Raw genomic sequence first — 23799 nt, forward strand, 5'->3', positions numbered from 1 at the left:
TCTCCCTATCTAATGGGGAGGCAGTGGTGTAGTGGTATTGTCACTGAACTGGTAATCCAGAGACCCAGGGTAATGCTCTGGGGACCTGGGTTTGAACCCCACCACAGCAGATGATGGAATTTGAATTCAATAAAAAGCTGGAATTAAAAGCCTGATGATGACCATGAAACCATTGTTGATTGCCATAAACACCCATCTGGTTCACTAATGTCCTTTAGGGAAGGAAATGTGCTGTCCTCACCTGGTCTGGCCTACATGTGACTCCAGACCCACAGCAATGTGGTTGACTCTTAAATGTCCTCTGAAATGACCTAGCAAGGCACTCAGTTGTACCAAACTGCTAAAAAGTCAATAAAAAGGAATGAAACCGGACAGACCACCTGGCATTGACCTAGGACCAGAAACGACAATGACAAACCCAGCCCTGTCAACCCTGCAAAGTCATTCTTACTAACATCTGGGGGTTTGTGCTAAAATTGGGAGAAGTGTCTTACAGACTAGTCAAGCAGGTGTTTGGCATAGTCATACTCATGGAATCATACCTTACAGACAATGCCCCAGACACCACCAACACCATCTCTGGGTATGCCCTGTCCTACCGGCAAGACAGACCCAGCAGGGGTGATGGCACAGTGGTATACAGTCAGGAGGGAGTTGCCCTGGGAGTCCTTGACATCGACTCTGGCCCCTATGAAGTCTCATGGTATCAATTAATTGTGGGCAAGGAAACTTCCTGCTGATTACAACATAAACCCACCCCCCCGTACTCCTCCATTTGAACACCGCTTGGAGGAAGGACTGAGGGTGGAAAGGGCGCAAAATGTACCCTGGTTGGGAGACTTCGATGTCCATTACCGAGTGGCTTAGTAGCACCACCACAGACTGAGCTAGCCCAGTCTTAAAGGACATAGCTGCTAGACTGGGTTTGTGACAGGTGGTGAGGGACCAACAAGAGGGAAAACCATATTGGACCTCCTCCTCACCAACCTGCCTGCTGCAGATGCATCTGTCCATGACAGTATCGGTAGGAGTGACCACTACTCAGCCCTTGTGGAGACGAAATCCGTCTTCACATTGAAGGTACTCTCCATTGTGTTGTGTGGCACTACCACCATGCCAAATGGGATAGATTTCGAACAGATCTAGTAACTCGAGACTGGGCATGCATGAGGTGCTGTGGGCCATCAGCAGCAGCAGAATTGTACTCAACCACTCTGTAACCTCATGGCCTCATCCCCCCAACTCCACCATTACCACCAAGCCAGGGGATCAATCCTGGTTCAATGAAGAATGCAGGAGGTCATGCCAGGAGCAGCACCAGGCATAACTTAAAATGAGCTGTCAACCTGGTGAAGCTACAACACAGGACTACTTGCATGCCAAAAAGCATAAGCAGCAAGTGGTAGACAGAACTAAGTGATTCCACAACCAACGGATCAGAACTAAGCTCTGCAGTCCTGCCACATCCAGTTATGAATGGTGGTGGACAATTAAACAACTCACTGGAGGAGAAGGCTCCACAAACATCCCCATCCTCAAAGATGGAGGAACGAAGCACATCAGTGCAAAAGATAAAGCTGAAGCAAATAGCAGCCATCCTCAGCCAGAAGTGCTAAGTGGATGATCCATCTCGGCCTCCTCTGGAGGTCCCCAGCACCACAGGTGCCAGTCTTCAGTCAATGCATTTCACTCCATGTGATATCAAGAAATGGCTGAAGGCACTGGATACTGCAAAGGCTATAGGCCTTGACAATATTCGAGCAATAGTACTGTAGATTTGTGCTTCAGAACTTGCCAAGCCCCTAGCTAAGCTGTTCCAATACAGCTACAACACTGACATCTACCCTGTAATGTGGAAAATTGCCCAGTTACGTCCTGTACACAAAAAGCAGGACAAATCCAACCTGGCCAATTACCACCCCATCAGTCTACTCACCATCATCAGGAAAGTGATTTAAGGAGTCATCAACATTGCTGTCAAGTGACACTTATTTAGCAATAACCTGGTCACTGACGCTCAGTATGGGTTCCGCCAAGGTCACTCAACTTCTGACCTCATTGCAGCCTTGGTTCAAACATGGACAAAAGAACTGAACTCCAGAGTTGAGGTGAGAGTGACTGCCCTTGAATTCAATGCAGCATTTGACCAAGTGTGGTGTCAAGGAGCATTAGCGAAACTCGAGTCAACGGGAATCAGGGGGAAAAATCTCCACTGGTTGGAGTCATACCTAGCACAAAGGAAGGTGGTTGTGGTTGTTGGAGGTCAATCATCTTAGTCCCAGGACATCACTGCAGGCGTCCCTCAGGGTAGTGTCCGTGGCCCAACCACCTTCAGCTGCTTCATCAATGACCTTCCTTCCATCATAAGGTTTGAAGTGGGGATATTACCTGATGATTGCTCAATGTTCAGCATCATTTGCGACTCCTCAGGCACTGAAGCAATCCGTGTTCAAATGCAGCAAGACCTGGACAATATCTAGGCTTGGACTGACAAGTGGCAAGTAACATTCATGCTACACAAGTGCCAGGCAATGACTATCTCCAACAGGCAAGAATTTAACTGTCGCCACTTGACATTCAATAGCATTACCATTGATGAATCCCCCACCACCAACATCCTAGGGGTTACCATTGACCAGAAACTGAACTGGACTAGCCGTATAAATATTGTGGCTACAAGAGCAGGTCAGGGGCTAGGAATTGTATGGCAAGTAACTAATTTTCTAACTCCCTAAAGCCTGTCCACCATCGACAAGGCACAAGTCAGGAGTGTGATGGAATACATTCCACTTGCCTGGATGAGTGCAGCTCCAACAACACTCAAGAAGCTTGACAGCATTCAGACAAAGCAGCCTGCTTGATTGGCACACCTTCCACAAACATTCACTTGCACACCACCCATTCCACCAGCCTAAGTCATTTTGAAGTCTATCACTATCCTCTCAGTTCACAATACTTCCAAGTTTTGTGTCATCTGCAAATTTTGAAATTGTGCCTTGTACACCAAAATCTTGGCCTTTAATCCTGATCCAGAAAAACAGTGGCCCTAATGCCAACCCCTGGGAATCCCCTCTATATTTTACCTGCAGTGCAGAAGAACAACCATTTACTACTTTGTTTCCTGTCATTCAGACTACTTCATATCCATGCTGCCACTGTCCCTTTGATTCTGTGTGTTATGAATGTGCAATTTCACGTTTTATATGTTTTAGGCATCTGCCTTTTAGTTTTGGGGAAATTAAAAGTTTTGAAGGGTAAGGTAAATGGAAAAACCTGGGTTTGAAAAACTGATAAAGCCTAGAGTAATTGCTATTCAAAGAATGGTCCATGTTTACTTAAAAGGATTAGAATTAGAGAAAACAGGAAACAATAGGTGGCCCCCTTCTGAGTATTGGTAGAGGCGAAATGTCTAAAGTTCTCCTCCGTAAGGGGTTAAATTATTTGTGTGGGTCCCAGAATAAAGAGAGGTTGAAAGCAAAGGATATCAAGGGAAGATCTTAAGGTATCCATACACTTTTCAGATCAAAGGACAAGTTTCAGAATGGAAGTTAATTAAATGAAATCTGTATCTGGGACATCCCAGATGTGCCACATTGCCATGAGGATAGATTGCAGGGAGGTTTCTTATGTTTTGGATTTATCTGTATGCTTTCTCTCAGAAATCATTGGTCAGCTTGGAAGTCTGCGAGAAGGCAGTAGAGTATCTGCTGGCAGCCAGTCAAGGTGCATACAGACCATTAGGAATCAGGGGTGTTCCTCATCTAGAGTCACTAAGCATTGCAATTGGGATCTGTGCTCGGAAGGAAAAGTCCAAATTCATGAAAAATTCCATCAGACCTGCCTAAAAAAGCTAGTGGAAGAGACCAGTAATGGAATCCTTAGAGAGAGAGTTCTAGAAGTTGGAATGCCAGACTAGGAAACTGAGGAGAATCAAAATGAATTCCTAAGAGCTGTGGCACACCTTGATTTGGTCCCAGAAGAAGTGAAAGAACCTTCAAGATCCTAGAAAGTATAGGGGAACGCTTGGGCGAAATTTAAAAACAACAGGAAGTGGTCTGTTAAGATAGTCAGATTTATATAATAATGGTTTAAGAAATATATTGTTAAGTTAGTAGTACTTGCTTTGTTTAATTCTTGTACAGTAAAAGTTTTTGTTTAAAATGTGAAAACTGGGAGTTCGAATTTCTCTTTTCAAAAGCCAATGGTCTCCCTCGAGATCATAACACATGGGCTTCAACTTTGCTGACAAGCCTGTTATGTGGCACTTTAACAAACACCTTTTGCATAACATTAACTACATTACCCTCATCAACCCACTCTGTTATCTTATCTAAAACCTCAAGCAAGCATGATTTGCCTTTAACCAATCCGTCCTGGCTTTCCTTACTTCCCTCATTATTTTTGGATGCACCTCACCCGGCCCTGGTGACTCATCAGCCAGCCTCTCCTGTGCCTTTTCTGTCTTTTTTGGCAATCCGGTGTCTCCAACTACCTCCTCTTTCACTATGACTTGGGCAGCATTTTCTTCCTTGGTAAAGACAGATGCAAAGTACTGCCTCCATGCATAAATTCCCTTTTAGAGTTTAGATCCCTATTCAGTCCCAATCCTCCTCTTACCAACATTTTACTATTTATATGCCTAGAGAAGGCTTTTGGCTTCCTTGTTATGTTAGCTGCTCTCTCTTCTTATACTCTGTCTTTGCTTCTCTCATTTCTTTCTGCACTTTCCTTTCGAACTTTTGATATTCAGCCTAATTCTCAATTGTATTATCCACCTGATACCTATCATATGCACCCTTTTTTTCTGCTTGATCTTACTCATTAACACTGTCGTCATCCAAGGAGCTTCAGATTTGTTTGTCCTATCTTTCTCCCTTGTAGGAATGTACCTCGACTATACTCAAACTATCTCTCTTTGAAGGCAGCACATTATTCTGTTACAATTTTGCCTAGGGACATTAATGACTTGGATGAAGAGAGCGTAATATATCTAAGTTTGCTGATAATACAAAGCTAGGTGGGAATGCAAGCTGTGGGGAGGACACAGGGAAGTTTCAAGTAGATACAGATTATGACAGATTATGTGAGTGGACAACACCTTTTAAAAGATGGCAGATGGAGTATAATGTGGGCAAGTGTTAAGTTATTCACTTTGGTTGTGAGGATAGAAAAGCAGAGTATCTTTTAAAAGGTGTGAATTTTGCAAAAGTTGACGTTCAAAGAAAATTGGGTATGTTCAAACAAGGAACAAAGTCAGCATGCAGGTACAGCAAGCAATTAAGGAGGAAATTGTGACGTTGTCCTTTATCACAAGGGGATTGGAGTACTTGATAAAGAAGTCTTGCTACAATTGTAAAGGGTTTTTGTAAGCCCTCGTCTGGAATATTGTGTGCAGTTTTGGGCTCCGCGTTTAAGGAAACGTATACTGGCACTGGAGGCCGTACAGCAAAGGTCATTAAATTGGTCCCTTGAATGAGGGGTTGTCTTACCAGGAGAGATTGAGTAAATTGGGCCCATATTCTCTGGAGTTTAGAAGAATGAGAGGCAATCTAATTGAAACATTCAAGATTCTGAAGGGGCATGATAGGGTAGACACAGATTTTTTTCTGCAGGCTGGGGATTCTAAAACACGATGGCATAGTCATTGGATAAGAGGCCGATCATTTAGGACTGAGGTGAGGAGAAATTACTTCATTCGAAGTGCTTAGAATTTTGGAATTCTCTACCCCAGTGGGTTGTGTATCCTCCATTATTGAATACATTTAAGGTTGGGATGGACAGGTTTTTCGTGTCTCAAGGAATCGACGAATATGGGGAGCAGGTGGGAAAGTGGAGTTGAAGCTCAAAATAACCATGATTGTATTGAATGATGGAGCAGGCTCAATGCGCCATTGGTCTACTCCTGTCCCTATTTCTTGTCTTCTGGCCAGGCCATCTTTGATTCGAATTTATCTAAACCAGATATGTTCTCACCCCATTAAAACTGTCCCTCCCTCAATTATTTCCATCTGGATCGCTCCTATGCTTTTTTCATAGCTAACTAAACCTTATGATACTATGATCATTATCCCTGAATGTTCCCCTACTGATGCTTGACCCACTTCATTCCCCAGTACCAGATCTAGCAGTGTCTCCTTCCTTGTTGGGCGAGAAACAGTGATCTCAAATATTTTCCTGAGCATACTTCCTATACTCATGCCCTTGGCCCTTTACAATACTACTATTCCACTCTGTGTTCGGATAATTAAAGTCTCCCATTATAACCATTCTATTGTTCTTGTGCCTCTTGTAGTTTCCTTGTAAATTTGTTCCTCTATATCTTTCCCACTTGATGGTAGCTTATTGAATATACTCTGTGGTATAATGGTACCTGTATTCTTTCTTCATTGTTATTGTTTTCCCTCTAGCTGCTCCTGCTAATGTGGTGTTCCTAGCAAATGTTTAGTGCAGATAAGATACGTATTTTCAAATTTAAAGTTCTTGTAGAAGTAAGTTTGCCCTAGAAGTTTTTTTTTCAACATTTGCCACTTAAGAGAATTACCATCCCCATTTAAAATCATGACTACAAATTGGTAAGTCATTTCCGACAGTGCTGAAGTTGTGTTTAAATGCCAGCAGGTGGCGCACTTGTGCTACTACAGATTTGCCTGAATTGAACCTGTAGCTAAAATTTCAGGCATGCTGTTAGGCTGTTGCAAATGAGATTTGATTTAACTTCTGTAGTTTTGTTTCTACAGTGCCTAATTTTCCTGGATGATCCCCAGGCAGTAAGTGATATCTTGGAAAAGCTGGTAAAGGAGGACAACTTACTGATGGCCTATCAGATCTGTTTTGACTTGTATGAGAGCGCCAGCCAACAATTCCTTTCTAGTGTTATCCAGAACCTGAAGACTGTAGGCACTCCCATTGCTGTTGTACCAGGTTCTACAAACACGGGGACTGTGCCAACTGCTGAGAAAGAAAGGTAAAGATGCACACAAAGTCATAGTGGATACGAGCTTAATTGAATTTTCTGGTTATTGGCTATATATTGATAAACTTGCAGTAATTGTTCAGTAACAATGTTGATATGCATAAAGCATGACAAAAACTTGAACAAATTCTTTTGATTCCACACGAAAGTAATGAGTAAAAGACAGTCATGTCTTCCAGATTTATTTTCTTTTTTTCTAACTTTTAAAAAAAGGCAGAGCTACTGGGGGAAAAAACCCTACCTGCCTCTGTTTCAAGAAACTGCTAAAAGTGCACTTCTGGGAGTACCTTCCCCACACCTACTGCAGTGGTTCAAGAAGGTGGCACACCACCACCTTTGATGTCTACACCCAATTAAATAATTTGGGGAAAAAAGCACCACTTGGAACAGTAAAGTATAGTTTCGAACTTTTGTTAAGACAATGACACTATATGTAACCTATTGAAATTTTTTTAGTGTATCAACAACTGTGATTTCTCACTTACCAATGAGTAGGCATGTAACAGTGGTTGAAATAGCTGTTAAGTAACAAACAGCGTCTCAAACAAGCTAATATTTTGATTTGTGCATAGCGAAAGGGTATAGTGGTATTGTCGCTGGACTAGTAATCCAGAGACCCAGGAAAATGCTCCGGGGACCCGGGTTCGAATTCTGCCACGGCAGATGGTGGAATTTGAATTCAATAAAAATCTGGAATTAAAAGGCTAGTGATGGCCATGAAACCATTGTCGATTATTGTAAAAACCCACCTGGGTCAGGTCAGGGAAGGAAATCTGCCATTCCTACCTGGTCTGCCCTACATGTGACTCCAGACCCACAGCAATATGGTTGACTCTTAAATGCCTTCTGAACAAGGGCAATTAGGGATGGGCAATAAATGCTGGCCGAGCCAGTGACGCCCACGTCCCATGAATGAATGAAAAGAAGGGCATTTGTTCAAGTATTGATAGAATAGGTTGGGATCTGCATTCAGAGTTTGATCTAAAATTTGTCTCTGCAGTGTTTTTGAGTCTTTGGAGATGTTCTACGGTAGCCTTCATATCTGTATTGCATATAAATAGCAAAGTGACTTGTCTATAAAAATCTGGTGGGAACATTTTGAGGTTGTATCATTTCTATTGAGTTGGGAAATGCAGTAGAGAAGTATGTTCTGATTATTTTTCTGTCTGTAATCTGTCAAATGCGAAGGGATCATGTTTGGCTTAGTGGCAGCACTCTTGCCTCCTATGTGGAAAAAGTTGTGGATTGACACCCCACTCCAGAACTTGGACACAAGTTGCATTATCTTCCTGTTGCTATGTCGTTTATTTAACACTATTCAATGGGAAGTACAAGTGTAGTTTATTGATATTTGAAATGTTAAAAAAATGGACTATTGTTTTGCTATAGGCTGTGTTGGCGCATGTTACATTTCCTGACCCTCCATTTGCACTTAGCTGTACATAGAAATGGGAAACTACTGTAGCCCATGGTTGAAACCCAGAGATAAAATCTGAAAACTGTTACTTTCCTCTATAGCTGAGCTTTGAACCTAGAATGAAGCGAACAAAGAAGAGGGGCGGTTTCACCTTAAAGTAAATTTTTTTTAAATGGACAACCAACTGATATTTCTTCCTGATAACAGTTTTGAATTCTTCTTCCAGTGAAGCTATGGAGACGGATGAAAAGTTGGGAAACTCTCCAGTAGCATCCGCGAAAACAACAGAATTGGTAAGATGATAGATAGGATTGAATTATGTTTCTCCACTATCTTCCCTGCCCCTTTCTGTTGGGAAATTATACACCCATTGTGGGATCTTTCTCTACCATATGAGTCCCCCAAGCAAGATGACTGTCTGAGCCCTCCTACAATGCCAATTTGGGTGATGTATAGCAGAGACAGAATCCCTGGCTTTCTGTTGTTGTTCTCTGTCTGAAGAGAAATGCTTGGCGTCATGTTTCAGAATATTTTCACCATTTTTCCAAAGAGAGGATTTGAAACTCAGGCATTTTTAATTGTATTTTTCAATTAAAATATATATATATATATATTTTAAAAAGCACGAGGATGCAACGTATTTTATTGTGCCAAATTCCCCCTCAGAGACTAAAACTGTTAGTTTATCTGAGTGATTAAAAAACACTTCATATCCATTGTAATGGAAATTCCTCCAGCTCCCTGTCTGTGCCTACATCCCCTTTTATAAAAAAAATCTCCTTTGCAGAGGTTTTTCGAAATTAAGGCAGTATGAGGCAGTCAGATTTGCTGAAGGGAAAGCTCAGAGAGGTCTTGCTGGGATGGTAGGGCTAGAAGCCCTGAAGGATAGAAGTCATCATGTTTATGTCAAGTAAGACGACCCACTAATGCGGACTAGTATATATTGCTGTTGTGCAGGGACATATAATATGGGTTGAATTGTGTGTTCAGTGCACTAAAGGAGCTTATTGCTAACCCTGTTCTTACCAAGTGTTTGGTCTATCTTTGGACAGATTGAAGAAACATTTGCAAAGGATTAAGTTAACCAGTTCAGATCACAAGGGGGTGCTTTTGTTACATCATTGGGTTGCGCTATTATGCAAGTAGATACAGGGTAGTGTCAGTCAACACCCAGGAAAGATGCTGAGACCATTTATAAGAGCGACTGACATCACCAAACCTAGGAAGGTGCCAGACTTCAATTTGAAACATTCAAACTCCATTTTTGCCCATGAAAACTCGATATTTCCATGTATTTTGAACTGGAAAAAAGTGTGTGGAGAATTGTGGGTACACGCTCACACCTAATGGTTTTCATTAGCGAAGGTTCTATTTTTGTTTTGACCACTGACCAGTTTTGGAAATCACTATCTTGTCAATGAATCTGCACTTTCAATCAATATGTGTGCTATTGTGGATGATGGGCAAGGCAGCAAATGGTGATAATTATTTGAGATAGGGTATTTTACTTCTTGTTTCGCTAACTACAAAGTAAAATATGCAAAATAATTATGTATTCTAGTAAGAAGTCTTATATTTTGTGCAATGCAAATCGTGATAGTTACCTAACATTATTTGTTGGCGTATTGAAGCATTCAAAACTGTGGTCCAATCCAGAGATTCAAACAAGTGGAGATTTTTTCATTCATTCTTTTTTTGAGTGGAGCTGACATTGAGTGGAACCTTCCCACCTACCTTCGCTTTTGTGTGTCCAATAGGGGAAAGATTATTCCTGGAATCAGAGCAGGGAAAAGCTGTTTCAGTATGTGAGGCACAGCATTTTGATGGTGGGGAGGAAATAAGTGGATAAAAGGAAAAAGGAACTTGTAACCCTGAGAATCTCAGCGATTTTCAACTCAAATGGGTATTTTAAGAAGAAGTTTATATAGGTTCTGCAACTTTCCTTTCTCAAGCACATAAATGTATGGAATCTTGTAGATTCTAGAAACATGTACTGAATGTTGTTTTAAAATGCTCTCAATGCTTTTGATAGTCAGAGGTTTGTATTTTATTTTTCAGACTGCAGAGTCCAAGGCCTTGCAGGATCAGAACACAAAAATGATAAAAATACTCAGTGGCGAAATGTCTATTGAGTTACATTTACAGTTTTTAATAGGAAGCAATAACACAGATCTTATGATATTAAAGAACACAAAGGTAAGAAACTGCATTTAACATTCATTTTAGAATTTGAGTAGCCACTTTTGTAATGTAACTTATTAAAATTTATCTATTTGCTAGGATGCAGTCAGAAATTCAGTTTGTCATACAGCTACCGTGATTGCCAATTCTTTCATGCATTGTGGAACAACGAGTGACCAGTTTCTCAGGTAAATCAAAATGCAATATAAGTTTATTTGTTAAGTAGTGAGATTAAACAAAATATAGTTTTGTAAGGACAATGGCAACATAGCTAAATCTTAAATCCACAGGTAATAATGCTGCAGAATTCTTAATGTATTGTTGGTTGGGATAGAAAAACCTAATGGGTTGTGGAGAATTTGCATGTGATCATTATTTTGCTTTGGAAGGTACCTTGATGTGCATCGTAATAGGCTGTCAATTACAAATTGTGAAAATTTGCCAGAATGAAAATTATTTCCTGCTTGTTTGTCCTTCATATATGAGAATTCACCAGCATAGTTCTTTTTCTTTTCAATACTACAATATAAAATCAAAAATACTGCAGATGCTGGAAATCTGAAATAAAAAGCAGAAAATGCTAGATATACTTAGCAGGTCAGACAGCATCTGTGGAGAGAACATTTAAATGTTTCAGGTCTGTGATCTTTCATCAGAACTCTGTTTTTCTTTTGTTTCTCATTTTGCTGAAATGAATTGCAGCTTCACATAATGTGGCTGAGAGTTTACCCAGTGAGTAGTTGAACCATCCAGACTGAAACTAACCCAGGTTTGGTTCTTAGTCTGCTGAATTGGCTGATGATGAGAGTGACAATCCAGGTGCTGCATTTAGTCCCTGTACCTGTAGGTAAGGGAGGAGAAGGAACAGATTAAACTAATGCAAAAGTGATGATAAGTGGGAATACATTGTGAGGGAAGCGTCAGATTCACAATTTAATTATTTTGTTTTCTAGGGAGAATCTTGAATGGTTGGCAAGAGCCACCAACTGGGCTAAGTTTACAGCAACAGCCAGTCTGGGAGTCATCCACAAGGTAACTAATTGCAGTTTCGTCTCAGGAAGAACAAGGAGCTGGATCTTAAATAAGCTGCTCTAAATTTTGCTCTGAGTTTTTTTCCGATTTTTACCGTAACCAGACCAATTGGTATTTTTTCTTTTGTTTCTCTTTTTGCACTATTTCTCTTTTCACAATCTCATGCATTTTTTTCTGTCATTAATAACAGCAATCGGTATTTATATAGCGCCTTTAATGTGCTAACGTCCCCAGGTGGTTTAGAAGAGCATTACAAAACAAAGTCTGTCACTGAGCCACATAAGGGGATATTACAGGCACAGTGTCTCAAAACCAGCAACCTCTGGACTGAGGTTGCCGGAATTCGGCTCGGGAAGTTCAGGCTGAGAGCAGTTTGGACCAAGCTGTGTTAGGTGGAGTCAAGGATTGCTTGGAACACAGGAGGAGACCGGCACACAATCAGCAAAGCAGATAACTAGTTTGGTACCACACCGCGCCAATGCAGCACCTAGCCGAATTGTCAAGTTTTATTTTATTTTGCTTTAAAATTAATGCATGGCACATTCTAAAAATGTCTGGTTTTTTGTACAGCCATATTTGAGACACGCTATCTGTAAATCAAATTATAATAGAATTACAAATATTATGTTGATGAAGCATAGTAAAATCTTAACGTTGAATTGGTTGCTGGGATGAGAAGGCTGTCCTATGATGAGAAGCTGAGTAAGTTGAACCTATACAGGCTGGAAATTAGATCAATGAGAGATGATCTCATTGAAACGAAGAAGATGAAGGAGCTTGGCCTGGTGGACACTGAGAGGTGCTTCCCATGGCTGGGGTATCTGGAACAAACGAATACAGCTTCAGCATAAGGGGACAATCATTTAGGATTGAGATTGAGAAATTTCTTCCTCAAGTTTGTGGATCTTTGGAGTTGTGGCACTCCATTGAGTGTCGATTTGGGGCTGAGGTAAAGAGGGCTTTGGTCTCTCGGGAATCATGGGATATGGGGAGTAGACAGGAAAATGGAGTGGGGGCGAAAGACCAGCCATGATCATATTGAATGGTGGACCAAGTTCAAAAGGGCCATATGGTCTACACCTGCTTCTATTTCTTATGTTCTTATGAAACACTGCCTCCATCTAATAACAAAGATCGCAAAGATTTATTTCTTCTCTCTATCCTTTGTATCTGCTATCTTAACTACACCCTATGAATCGATTATTTCCTATGTAGGCACCTTCAAAATTCTTGCCATTTGCAGTCCTACACTTAGGTTATTCACAGCACAAAATTACATTGCTATAGCCTACATTTTCTATCACTCATTATTTTGCCAAGTAAAATATTTACTTTTTTGTGGTCTGCAGTTAGAATAAAATTCTGAGGACTATCTGATAAAGCACTGGGTCAATATATATATATTTTTCCTCATGTCTGTTTTAATCCTTATGTCTTTATGAACTGCTCTGGTGCAATTTTAAGCATTAAAGGTGCTAGATAAATGTAAATTGTTGTGGTGCAATACTAATGTAGTTTCATACCCGATCCATAAATTACCGAAGAGAGTGAATTCTGCCAAGTCAAATTCATTAACCTTACCCTAGTCCTTCCTCTCTCATGCTTTTCTCTCTCATTCTCATTGCATGTCAAATTTTTGAAGGATTTTATGTCTTTTTTTTTGGTGGGGGGGGGGGAGAGGAGGTGACAGAGAAGATAAAATAGCATGCACATCACTGAATTTCCTGGATTGTCGTTTTAGTGGAAATTGTCAGCTGCCAAGTGGAGAGGGCTAGGTAAATGGTTTTCAAAATTCAAAATTACTTTGGATTTTGACAAGTGTGTTCTATTGGTTAATTTGTGTATTTTAAAGTCAAATTGGGAATGGAAGTTATCTGCGAATAACTCATTCCTCATTTGCCCCACTTCCATTAGGTAATTTATTAATGATTCATTCATAGGTTTCACCAGGCATCTTCTGCTTTTCCGAACAAGTGGAAACAGGCCATCATTACTATACCCTATTCTATCATGACCTTGGATGATAAATCTGGTTACTCTTCCTAAAAACAGTGTTTGCAAGCTCCAGTGGAAAAATCTCCAGTTGCTGAAATCTCTCTTATAATTGCAACCTCTAAACCTTGGTATCATCCTGGTGAACCCATGTTGCATCTCTTCCATTACTTTTACGTCCTTCCTATAATGGATTGCCAAATATTGTATGCAGTATTTCAGCTGTTGCCTAACTAAAGTCTTGCACTAGTCCAGCATTACTTTTCTTATTTTTACATTCTATGTCTTGTTGATGCAAAGCTAAGGATTCTATTTGCCTTTTTAATGGTCTTAATTACTTGCAATTATCATGCTTTAATGATGTGTATATCTACTCATTAAGGCAGCTTGGCCTAAATAGCCAAGTGGTTATGGTACTGGGTTTGTAACCCCCAGATCAAGAGTTCAAATCTCACAATGGCAAACTATGAAACAATGTAACTTCATCTGAAACAGATGGAAACAGGTTTACTCAAAAAGAGTATCAAGAGTTCAAATCTCACAGTGGCAAACTATGAAACAATGTAACTTCATCTGAAACAGATGGAAATTGGTTTGTACTCAAAAGAGTTACATCTTTATGTGCCTACGCACACAGGTGGCGACTTTCCGCCTTCAGACCCTGCAGCGATACCTCTACGTTGAGCCTCCTCCGAGATGGTGTGCCCTGATGACGTATTTCTTCCGTCAGGTGCACGGCCTGAATTATGACGTGCAGCTCCTGTTTATAGAACAGCTGGGCCTCGGTGGCTCCTTGCAGGCGTTGCCCGTCTTTTACCAGGACCTGATCAAAGTCTGGAAAGTGGTCGCCTCGCGACGCAGTTCTCCCCCGTCAGGAGTAGCGGCTATCGTCAGAGAGCCGCTGCTCAGGAATCCGCCCCTCCGTCCTTTTCAGTGGTTGGCGGAGAGGAGGGCTGTGGCCGCAGGGGTGACCAGGATCGGGGACGTGCTGGGTGGCGGAGGACTGGGCTGGATGCTCCCGCAGGAGTTGGCGCGACGCGCGTCTGTGAGTGTCCAGGTCGCAGCCGATGCCATCCAAGACCTGAGAACGGTCGTGCTCGGACCCGACGTTATTTTGGGTCTTGAGGTGGCCCAGGTGCGCGGTGGTCTTCCGTCTGAGCGTTCCCCTGTTCGGACGGAATTCCACATTGGCCCCAAGCCCCGAACCCTCCCTCGGGTGCTGGTGCCCCGCAATATGAGCCGCCTCGGGGACATGCCCTCTGTGCCTTTTGGCACAGCAAAGAGGGGCTTTTTGTATGGACTGCTGCTGCACACCTTCCATTTTCTCGCCCTTGTCCGTCGACCGGACACGCCCTGGCGTGCCTTGTTGCCGTCCGGCGGCGGAGGCCCTCAATGGGAGGCCCTCTACGGAGGTGTCCTCCCCCTTTCTATCGGGGACCTGGGTTGGAGGGTGTTGCATGCAGCAGTCCCTTATAATAAGAGGATGCATATGTTCACGGACTCTCAGGACACATGCCCTTTTTGCGGTCTTGTGGAGTCCGTGGACCATGTATACATAGGGTGTTGTAGGCTGCACTCCCTTTTTAGTTATTTGAAAAACCTTTTATTGATGTTTTGTTTGCACTTCAGCCCCACGCTCCTGATCTATGGGCACCCGGTGCGGAAGGGGGTCGGGAAGGAGGAGGACCTCCTCGTGAACCTGCTCCTGGGCCTGGCCAAGTTGGCCATTAACAGGTCCAGGCAGCGGGCGATCGACGGGGGAGTCCCGCCCAATTGTTTGTCCCTGTTCCGCGGCTACGTTCGCTGCCGGATGTCCCTGGAGAAGGAGCACGCGGTGTCTGCTGGCACTCTCGAGGCCTTCCGTGCTCGGTGGGCACCGCGGGGACTGGGGTGTTTTGTTGACCCCTTTAATCACATTTTGATTTAAAGTTTGTAAGTTTCCTTTAAACTTTTGTCCTTGGTTTTACAGCTGACCTGAATTAGGGGCTGTGCCTGATTTATCCCAATTTTGTTGATTTGGTTTTCATTTAAAAGATTATCAAGAGTTCAAATCTCACAATGGCAAACTATGAAATAATGTAACTTCATCTGAAACAGATGGAAAACATGTTCCTGACGACGTATTTCTTCCGTCAGGTGCACGGCCTGAATTATGACGTGCAGCTCCTGTTTATAGAACAGCTGGGCCTCGGTGGCTCCTTGCAGGCGTTGCCGGTCTTTTACCAGGACCTGATCAAAGTCTGGAAAGTGGTCGCCTCGCGACGCAGCTCTCCCCCGTCAGGAGTAGCGGCTATCGTCAAAGAGCCGCTGCTCAGGAATCCGCCCCTCCGTCCTTTTCAGTGGTTGGCGGAGAGGAGGGCTGTGGCCGCAGGGGTGACCAGGATCGGGGACCTGCTGGGTGGCGGAGGACTGGGCTGGATGCTCCCGCAGGAGTTGGCGCGACGCGCGTCTGTGAGTGTCCAGGTCGCAGCCGATGCCATCCAAGACCTGAGAACGGTCGTGCTCGGACCCGACGTTATTTTGGGTCTTGAGGTGGCCCAGGTGCGCGGTGGTCTTCCGTCTGAACGTTCCCCTGTTCGGACAGAATTCCACATTGGCCCCAAGCCCCGAACCCTCCCTCGGGTGCTGGTGCCCCGCAATATGAGCCGCCTCGGGGACATGCCCTCCGTGCCTTTTGGCACGGCAAAAAGGGGCTTTTTGTATGGACTGCTGCTGCACACCTTCCATTTTCTCGCCCTTGTCCGTCGACCGGACACGCCCTGGCGTGCCTTGTTGCTGTCCGGCGGCGGAGGCCCCCGATGGGAAGCCCTCTACGGAGGTGTCCTCCCCCTTTCTATCGGGGACCTGGGTTGGAGGGTGTTGCATGCAGCAGTCCCCTATAAGAGGATGCATAGGTTCACGGACTCTCAGGACATGTGCCCTTTTTGCGGTCTTGTGGAGTCCGTGGACCATGTATACATAGGGTGTTGTAGGCTGCACTCCCTTTTTAGTTATTTGAAAAACCTTTTATTGATGTTTTGTTTGCACTTCAGCCCCACGCTCCTGATCTATGGGCACCCGGTGCGGAAGGGGGTCGGGAAGGAGGAGGACCTCCTCGTGAACCTGCTTCTGGGCCTGGCCAAGTTGGCCATTAACAGGTCCAGGCAGCAGGCGATCGACGGGGGAGTCCCGCCCGATTGTTTGTCCCTCTTCCGCGGCTACGTTCGCTGCCGGATGTCCCTGGAGAAGGAGCACGCGGTGTCTGCTGGCACTCTCGAGGCCTTCCGTGCTCGGTGGGCACCGCGGGGACTGGGGTGTTTTGTTGACCCCTTTAATCACATTTTGATTTAAAGTTTGTAAGTTTCCTTTAAACTTTGTTCTTGGTTTTACAGCTGACCTGAATTAGGGGCTGTGCCTGATTTATCCCAATTTTGTTGATTTGGTTTTCATTTAAAAGATTATCAAGAGTTCAAATCTCACAATGGCAAACTATGAAATAATGTAACTTCATCTGAAACAGATGGAAAACATGTTCCTGACGACGTATTTCTTCCGTCAGGTGCACGGCCTGAATTATGACGTGCAGCTCCTGTTTATAGAACAGCTGGGCCTCGGTGGCTCCTTGCAGGCGTTGCCGGTCTTTTACCAGGACCTGATCAAAGTCTGGAAAGTGGTCGCCTCGCGACGCAGCTCTCCCCCGTCAGGAGTAGCGGCTATCGTCAAAGAGCCGCTGCTCAGGAATCCGCCCCTCCGTCCTTTTCAGTGGTTGGCGGAGAGGAGGGCTGTGGCCGCAGGGGTGACCAGGATCGGGGACCTGCTGGGTGGCGGAGGACTGGGCTGGATGCTCCCGCAGGAGTTGGCGCGACACGCGTCTGTGAGTGTCCAGGTCGCAGCCGATGCCATCCAAGACCTGAGAACGGTCGTGCTCGGACCCGTCGTTATTTTGGGTCTTGAGGTGGCCCAGGTGCGCGGTGGTCTTCCGTCTGAACGTTCCCCTGTTCGGACAGAATTCCACATTGGCCCCAAGCCCCGAACCCTCCCTCGGGTGCTGGTGCCCCGCAATATGAGCCGCCTCGGGGACATGCCCTCCGTGCCTTTTGGCACGGCAAAAAGGGGCTTTTTGTATGGACTGCTGCTGCACACCTTCCATTTTCTCGCCCTTGTCCGTCGACCGGACACGCCCTGGCGTGCCTTGTTGCTGTCCGGCGGCGGAGGCCCCCGATGGGAAGCCCTCTACGGAGGTGTCCTCCCCCTTTCTATCGGGGACCTGGGTTGGAGGGTGTTGCATGCAGCAGTCCCCTATAAGAGGATGCATAGGTTCACGGACTCTCAGGACATGTGCCCTTTTTGCGGTCTTGTGGAGTCCGTGGACCATGTATACATAGGGTGCTGTAGGCTGCACTCCCTTTTTAGTTATTTGAAAAACCTTTTATTGATGTTTTGTTTGCACTTCAGCCCCACGCTCCTGATCTATGGGCACCCGGTGCGGAAGGGGGTCGGGAAGGAGGAGGACCTCCTCGTGAACCTGCTCCTGGGCCTGGCCAAGTTGGCCATTAACAGGTCCAGGCAGCGGGCGATCGACGGGGGAGTCCCACCCGATTGTTTGTCCCTCTTCCGCAGCTATGTTCGCTGCCGTATGTCCCTGGAGAGGGAGCCCGCGGTGTCTGCTGGCACTCTCGAGGCCTTCCGTGCTCGGTGGGCACCGCGGGGACTGGGGTGTTTTGTTGACCCCTTTAATCACATTTTGATTTAAAGTTTGTAAGGTTCCTTTAAACTTTTGTCCTTGGTTTTACAGCTGACCTGAATTAGGGGCTGTGCCTGATTTATCCCAATTTTGTTGATTTGGTTTTCATTTAAAAGATTATCAAGAGTTCAACTCTCACAATGGCAAACTATGAAACAATGTAACTTCATCTGAAACAGATGGAAACGGGTTTGTACTCGAAAGAGTTACTCGTTAAGGCACCTCTGCTCCTTCATTCCAACCAAATCATGTCATTTATATGTGTATCAATGTCATTATATCTGAACATTGTGTAACTTGTTTAATTAAGCTACTGCTCTTGATATTCCTCGGAAGATTTGCTATGAGAGAAATAATGAAAATGCACATGTATATTTGTACTTTTTAAGGTAATATTTCTCTGAAATCTACAATGTGGAATTCTGTTTCTTCTCTAGGGTCATGAAAAGGAGGCCTTGCAGTTAATGGCAACATATTTACCCAAGGACTCTTCACCTGGCTCAGCTTATCAGGAGGGAGGAGGTCTGTATGCCCTCGGTCTCATCCATGCAAATCATGGTGGCGACATCATAGAATATTTGCTCAACCAGCTAAAGAATGCAAGCAATGACGTAAGTGTTAAATGCATTTAAAGGTGGTAAACTATGCATAACAAAAACTCTTGCGGTCAGAATTCTAACTGAGCCACAATAACCACAAAATTGTAAAAACCTTGCACTCAGTGATCATCACTTATTCAAATACACTGGGCCAGATATGGGTTATTAACAGGACATATATGTGGCTTTATATGTGCAAACAGTAGTGTACATTATTAACTGTCCTTTCTGTTGCTATACAGGTTGAGTTGATTCTTCATTTACCAATTTATAGTAGCAGACAAATATTAAATCTTCTTAAAAATCAGCTTCAGTTTGCCACCATAGAGAACTTGAACTAATATTTCTAAACTGCTGTGCCAACTTGGTTTAAGTTGGTCTAACCATAGGTTAGTTTAATTTGTGGCACAAGCCTCCACCTAAAACATGACCCTGTCCTTGGAAGGATCTGCATTTCCAGTGTTAACTTAAGATGATTTTAAAAAAAGTTACCTGTTGTCATAAATTTGGCATCTTAGAAGCATTTGTTTCTAGGGTAGTTTGCAAAATAGTATTAGTTAGTTTCATTTTACTGCCTGTTTTTCGAAGGAGTTGATTTTGACACTTTTTTCACCTGTAGATTGTACGTCATGGTGGGTGCCTTGGTCTTGGTTTGGCTGCACTAGGTACTGCTCGACAGGATGTCTATGACCTGCTCAAAACAAACTTGTACCAGGATGATGCTGTTACTGGTATGGAAGCAACAAACTTTGTCCCAAATAAAATAGCAAAAAGTTAAAAGATATGTGGTGTGTTTGTTACACTGCTATGCTGCTAAATACGTCATGATTTTCATTCTAGTGATTCTGAATTCCTTTTCCACATCTTTCTCCCTCCAAAAATTTAAAAATCATCTCAACAACCATTGCCATGCAGAATGAGCAAAAGATTGGACTTCCTGAATAGTAATATGCTGTTTGTTGCTGAGCCGTATTACATACTGTTTGGTGCTCGATGATGTATGTGCAACAGATGATCTACTTTCATTTTTGTTCTGGATACAAGCCCACTTTGAATTTTGTTGTAACTGCTGCTTTCTTAGAGTTTGCATTTGGTTCAAATGCTAGTTTGCTTGCTTTACAAACAAATTAAAAGGCTTACTGTTAATTTGCAACTTGCTATCATGATAGTGTAGATAAGCATCTTAGCTATTTGCATTGAGAACAAGAGGTTGTATACGCACATTTTGAATTCCAAGCATACTTCACCACTAGTGGTGTGAAGTGGGTTCCATCACATGTTCATATCTAACATTCTGTGTGAAAATACTGAGTGAAAAGTTTACTTGCCTCCCAACGAAGGGAGAGGATCATCTCTGGACTGTTTTCACCAACGAACAGTTTGATTCAAGGGGAATATGTACATATATTGGTGTCTCAAAAATGTGCTTGTTCACTGATTCACTTGTACTTTTCCATTACAATAGTAAACATTTTTTCCAAAAATATTTTGCAGCACCTATCTCCGTGCAAATGCCCTTAGACAGCAGAATAATTTTATGGTGATCCATTTTACCAGAACATTTTATCTTTCTTAAGTCGGAACTTCCTGTTCTTTGTGGTGTGTAAAACAGCCCTGAATTGGAAAGCATGTGATTTGCAAACTAATTTTAGAACCGTTGATCCATCAGTGATGGGTAGATTTAAGACAAAACTCTAATCTCTCTGATTTGGGGAGAAAAAAATATTTTCGCATTTTTATTATTAGAGTAACAATATTTTTATGTCCTGACTTTCCATTTACTATGTTAATTTTCCTGTCCTCTTCAGGTGAGGCAGCTGGTCTGGCACTGGGACTCGTCATGCTAGGCTCAAAGTCAGCCCAAGCAATTGAGGATATGGTGGGTTACGCTCAGGAAACCCAGCATGAAAAGATTCTTCGTGGCTTGGCTGTAGGCATTGCCATGGTGATGTATGGCAGAATGGAAGAAGCAGATGCTCTGATTGAGAGTCTTTGTAGAGATAAGGTAAGGGTAAACATTGGTAGCTTTCTCCCCCCCAAAATATTTCTTCATCTAATTTCTTTTTGTATTAATTGGTGGGATCTGAGTGAGCTGTCATGGCTTGTGCATTATAGAATTTACAGTAGTGTCAAAGCTTGTTTTCTGTACATTTCAAATAAAAGTTTTGGGCAAAATTTTGCCCTTGGGTGTGCGGGCCTCGGCGGCAGGCAGACAGCCGACCCCTGCCGCTGAAATGAGCCCCGCCCCCAAATTGCTGACGGGAAAATTCTGGCCTTTAAGTGTAGGTAAAATAGCACTTTAGTTCTGGAAGCCAACAATGGATAATCATCACGTGTTTGCTTGTACTTGAGACCATCAGTTTGTGCTAGCTAATGGTGATGATTACTAGTTGAGCATTTTTTTTTATTTTGCATTGTCTTTAAATAAAAAAATGTGTTTTCTACAAATATTGCAAAGAGAGATGAATTTTCCTTTTAGACAGTTGGTGGTAAGAATAATTATAACAAACAAGTAATAGATGAAACTAACTTGATGCACCCAATCCACTTCTTCCAAAGGCCCATGTTCCAGCTAGTCCATGTACCATAATCCACCTATTTAATCTCTTGAGGAAAGTTCTTTGTAAATGCACATGGAGATCCTAAGTTAATCAAGTAAAATGCCAGACTATTTAGTTACAATTAAGTACTTTCAGTTGTTCAGAGAAGAGTTTAGTCTTGCATTTTTTTATTCAGTAACTGTTGTACACACTAATTATACTTGTGTTTTGTGATTGATGTATTTTCTGGGCACTTGTGATCTGTACAGGACCCCATTCTCAGACGTTCTGGAATGTACACTGTTGCAATGGCATATTGTGGTTCCGGGAATAATAAAGCAATCAGAAGACTGCTGCATGTTGCTGTAAGAAAAGACATTATAATTTTAAGAAAATCAAAAAAAATTATTTAACATGTTATTTTGTTCTACTGTAACCTGTTGGATGATTGTTGCTTTTCACCACTTCACCTTTCTTGAAGGTACTGATTCTTAGAGTCTGGGTACAAGGGCACTAGCATCCTCCTCTTAACCATGCTCCATATGTAAGTCTAGACAGATTAAGCAGTCATAAGAAAGAAATAATTTGCTTTTTTGTAGTGCTTTTCAGGGCCTTGAGATTCCAAAATGAATTACAGCTATGAAGTACTGTTGAAGTACTTTTGAATATGCATTGTTGTAATGTAGGAAATACAGCCAATTTTCACACAACAAGATCCCACAAACAGCAATGAGGTAATGAGTCTGTTTTTAGTGATGCTAACTAAGGAATAAATATTTGCTAGGATACTGGGAGAACTCCCAAGCTCTTTGAAGCAATGCCATGGGATCTTTTACATCTACTTGAGGAGGCAGAGAGGTTTAATGTCTCATCTGAAAGAAAGCATCTTAATGTGTGTAGCCGTCTCTGAATGCTGCACTGAGTACATAGCATCACCCCCAGACTTAATTCTATTTTCACTTATATACGTATGCACTTTGCAAAAGGAGTCACAGGAGAGGAATCAGGAGGTGAACCCCGACTGTTTTCTCATTTCCCCAACCCACAAGCTTCCTTAGCATGTGAACTCTCAAGTCCAATTGATGTCAACCAATTACTGCTCAAGTCACCACAAGCCAAGAACTAAACTTTGACTTTCTGATCCAGATTTTTTAGAGGTGCATTGAGAACTACCTTTATCCACTGGTCATTTGGTAGAGTTAATTTGTGTTCTCTTTATACTGGCTTTGGATATGAGCTACTTGCAAAGTAAGTTGTCCTTGATAATAATAGCATGTATGGGGAAAAATGAGTATGTTTTGCTATTTAATACAGTCAGAGGGTCTACTTTTTTAAAAAAAATTTTAAAGTCTTTTTGAGTAAGAAGAAAGCGCTTGAGACCGTTTTTTCATCCAGCAAAAATAGTTTTATTTTTAATTGTGTTCATTCAAAACATTTGATAAATTTGTACATGGAAAAAGTGACCAGATGCTCAGTGGAAAGTAAAAGTTATGCGATATGCATTAAAATTCAAATTAAAACTCAATTTCATATTCGTATAATACAAAATGTGTTTTCCATAAAAGGCAGCCTATTAATTTGAAGCTAGTTTCTTAGGTCAACAATATAGAGTACAGTCAAGTATCCTGTTTGCTGAACATATCCCCACTCCCCGGCTACATATTTGAATGTCCAAATTACTTGCAATACTGGTAACCTTTAACAGAGCATGGGTTGCCTGCCTACAACATTATACTCAAATGGTATTAACATCGTTTGGGATAATTGCATCTGTTAAATCTGAATTATATGGCACATTTCTAGATTGCAACGTTCACAGCAGCGCCCACCAGAATGTAAGGGAAGAACGTCCATTTATACGTACCCTTTTCAGATCTTTAGGATATCCACAAATGTTTCACAGTCAATGAATCACTTTTTCAGGACAGTCACTATTATGAAAGCAAATAAAGCAGCCAATTTAACATGACATAAGCCCACAAAATGAGATTGGTGACCGGATAATCCGTGGTGGTGGTGGTTGATCTTATCATTGTGCTACTGAAACTTTTGCATTTCATCTAAAAGGCAATATCTCGGACAGTTTAACATTTCTTCATTCACAGTACCTGTGTCAGGCTATGTGCTCAAGTCTGCTGAATGGAGCTTGAAATCCCAACTTTCGGGCTTGGAGGTGAGAGTCTGACCGCCAAGCTGTCTCTAGCCCTTTGAGCCAGGACAAAGGGAGTGGTATATACTGAAATTTTAGGGGGGAAAAGAGATAAAAATTGCTTGCAGCAGAGTTGCCATTTAAATAAGGCACTGGTGGTACAGAGCACCCAAGGTTCTTCAGCTGAAATTCA

At 42.7% G+C, this 23799-nt stretch overlaps 1 protein-coding gene across 1 annotated transcript in view; it reads left to right on the forward strand.

Annotated features, from left to right (window-relative positions):
• The window catches only part of psmd1 (proteasome 26S subunit, non-ATPase 1), a 120763-nt gene that overhangs the window by 19996 nt on the left and 76968 nt on the right, over nucleotides 1–23799 (forward strand). Inside the window, exons 8-16 of the mRNA XM_041211958.1 lie at nucleotides 6738–6964; nucleotides 8617–8683; nucleotides 10449–10586; nucleotides 10671–10759; nucleotides 11525–11603; nucleotides 18756–18929; nucleotides 19537–19648; nucleotides 20726–20922; nucleotides 21727–21822. Of these exons, the coding sequence (XP_041067892.1) occupies nucleotides 6738–6964; nucleotides 8617–8683; nucleotides 10449–10586; nucleotides 10671–10759; nucleotides 11525–11603; nucleotides 18756–18929; nucleotides 19537–19648; nucleotides 20726–20922; nucleotides 21727–21822 (1179 nt within the window). The remainder of the gene's footprint in view (nucleotides 1–6737; nucleotides 6965–8616; nucleotides 8684–10448; nucleotides 10587–10670; nucleotides 10760–11524; nucleotides 11604–18755; nucleotides 18930–19536; nucleotides 19649–20725; nucleotides 20923–21726; nucleotides 21823–23799) is intronic.

Source organism: Carcharodon carcharias, chromosome 2, assembly GCF_017639515.1.
Source record: "Carcharodon carcharias isolate sCarCar2 chromosome 2, sCarCar2.pri, whole genome shotgun sequence".
Lineage (NCBI taxonomy): Eukaryota > Metazoa > Chordata > Chondrichthyes > Lamniformes > Lamnidae > Carcharodon > Carcharodon carcharias.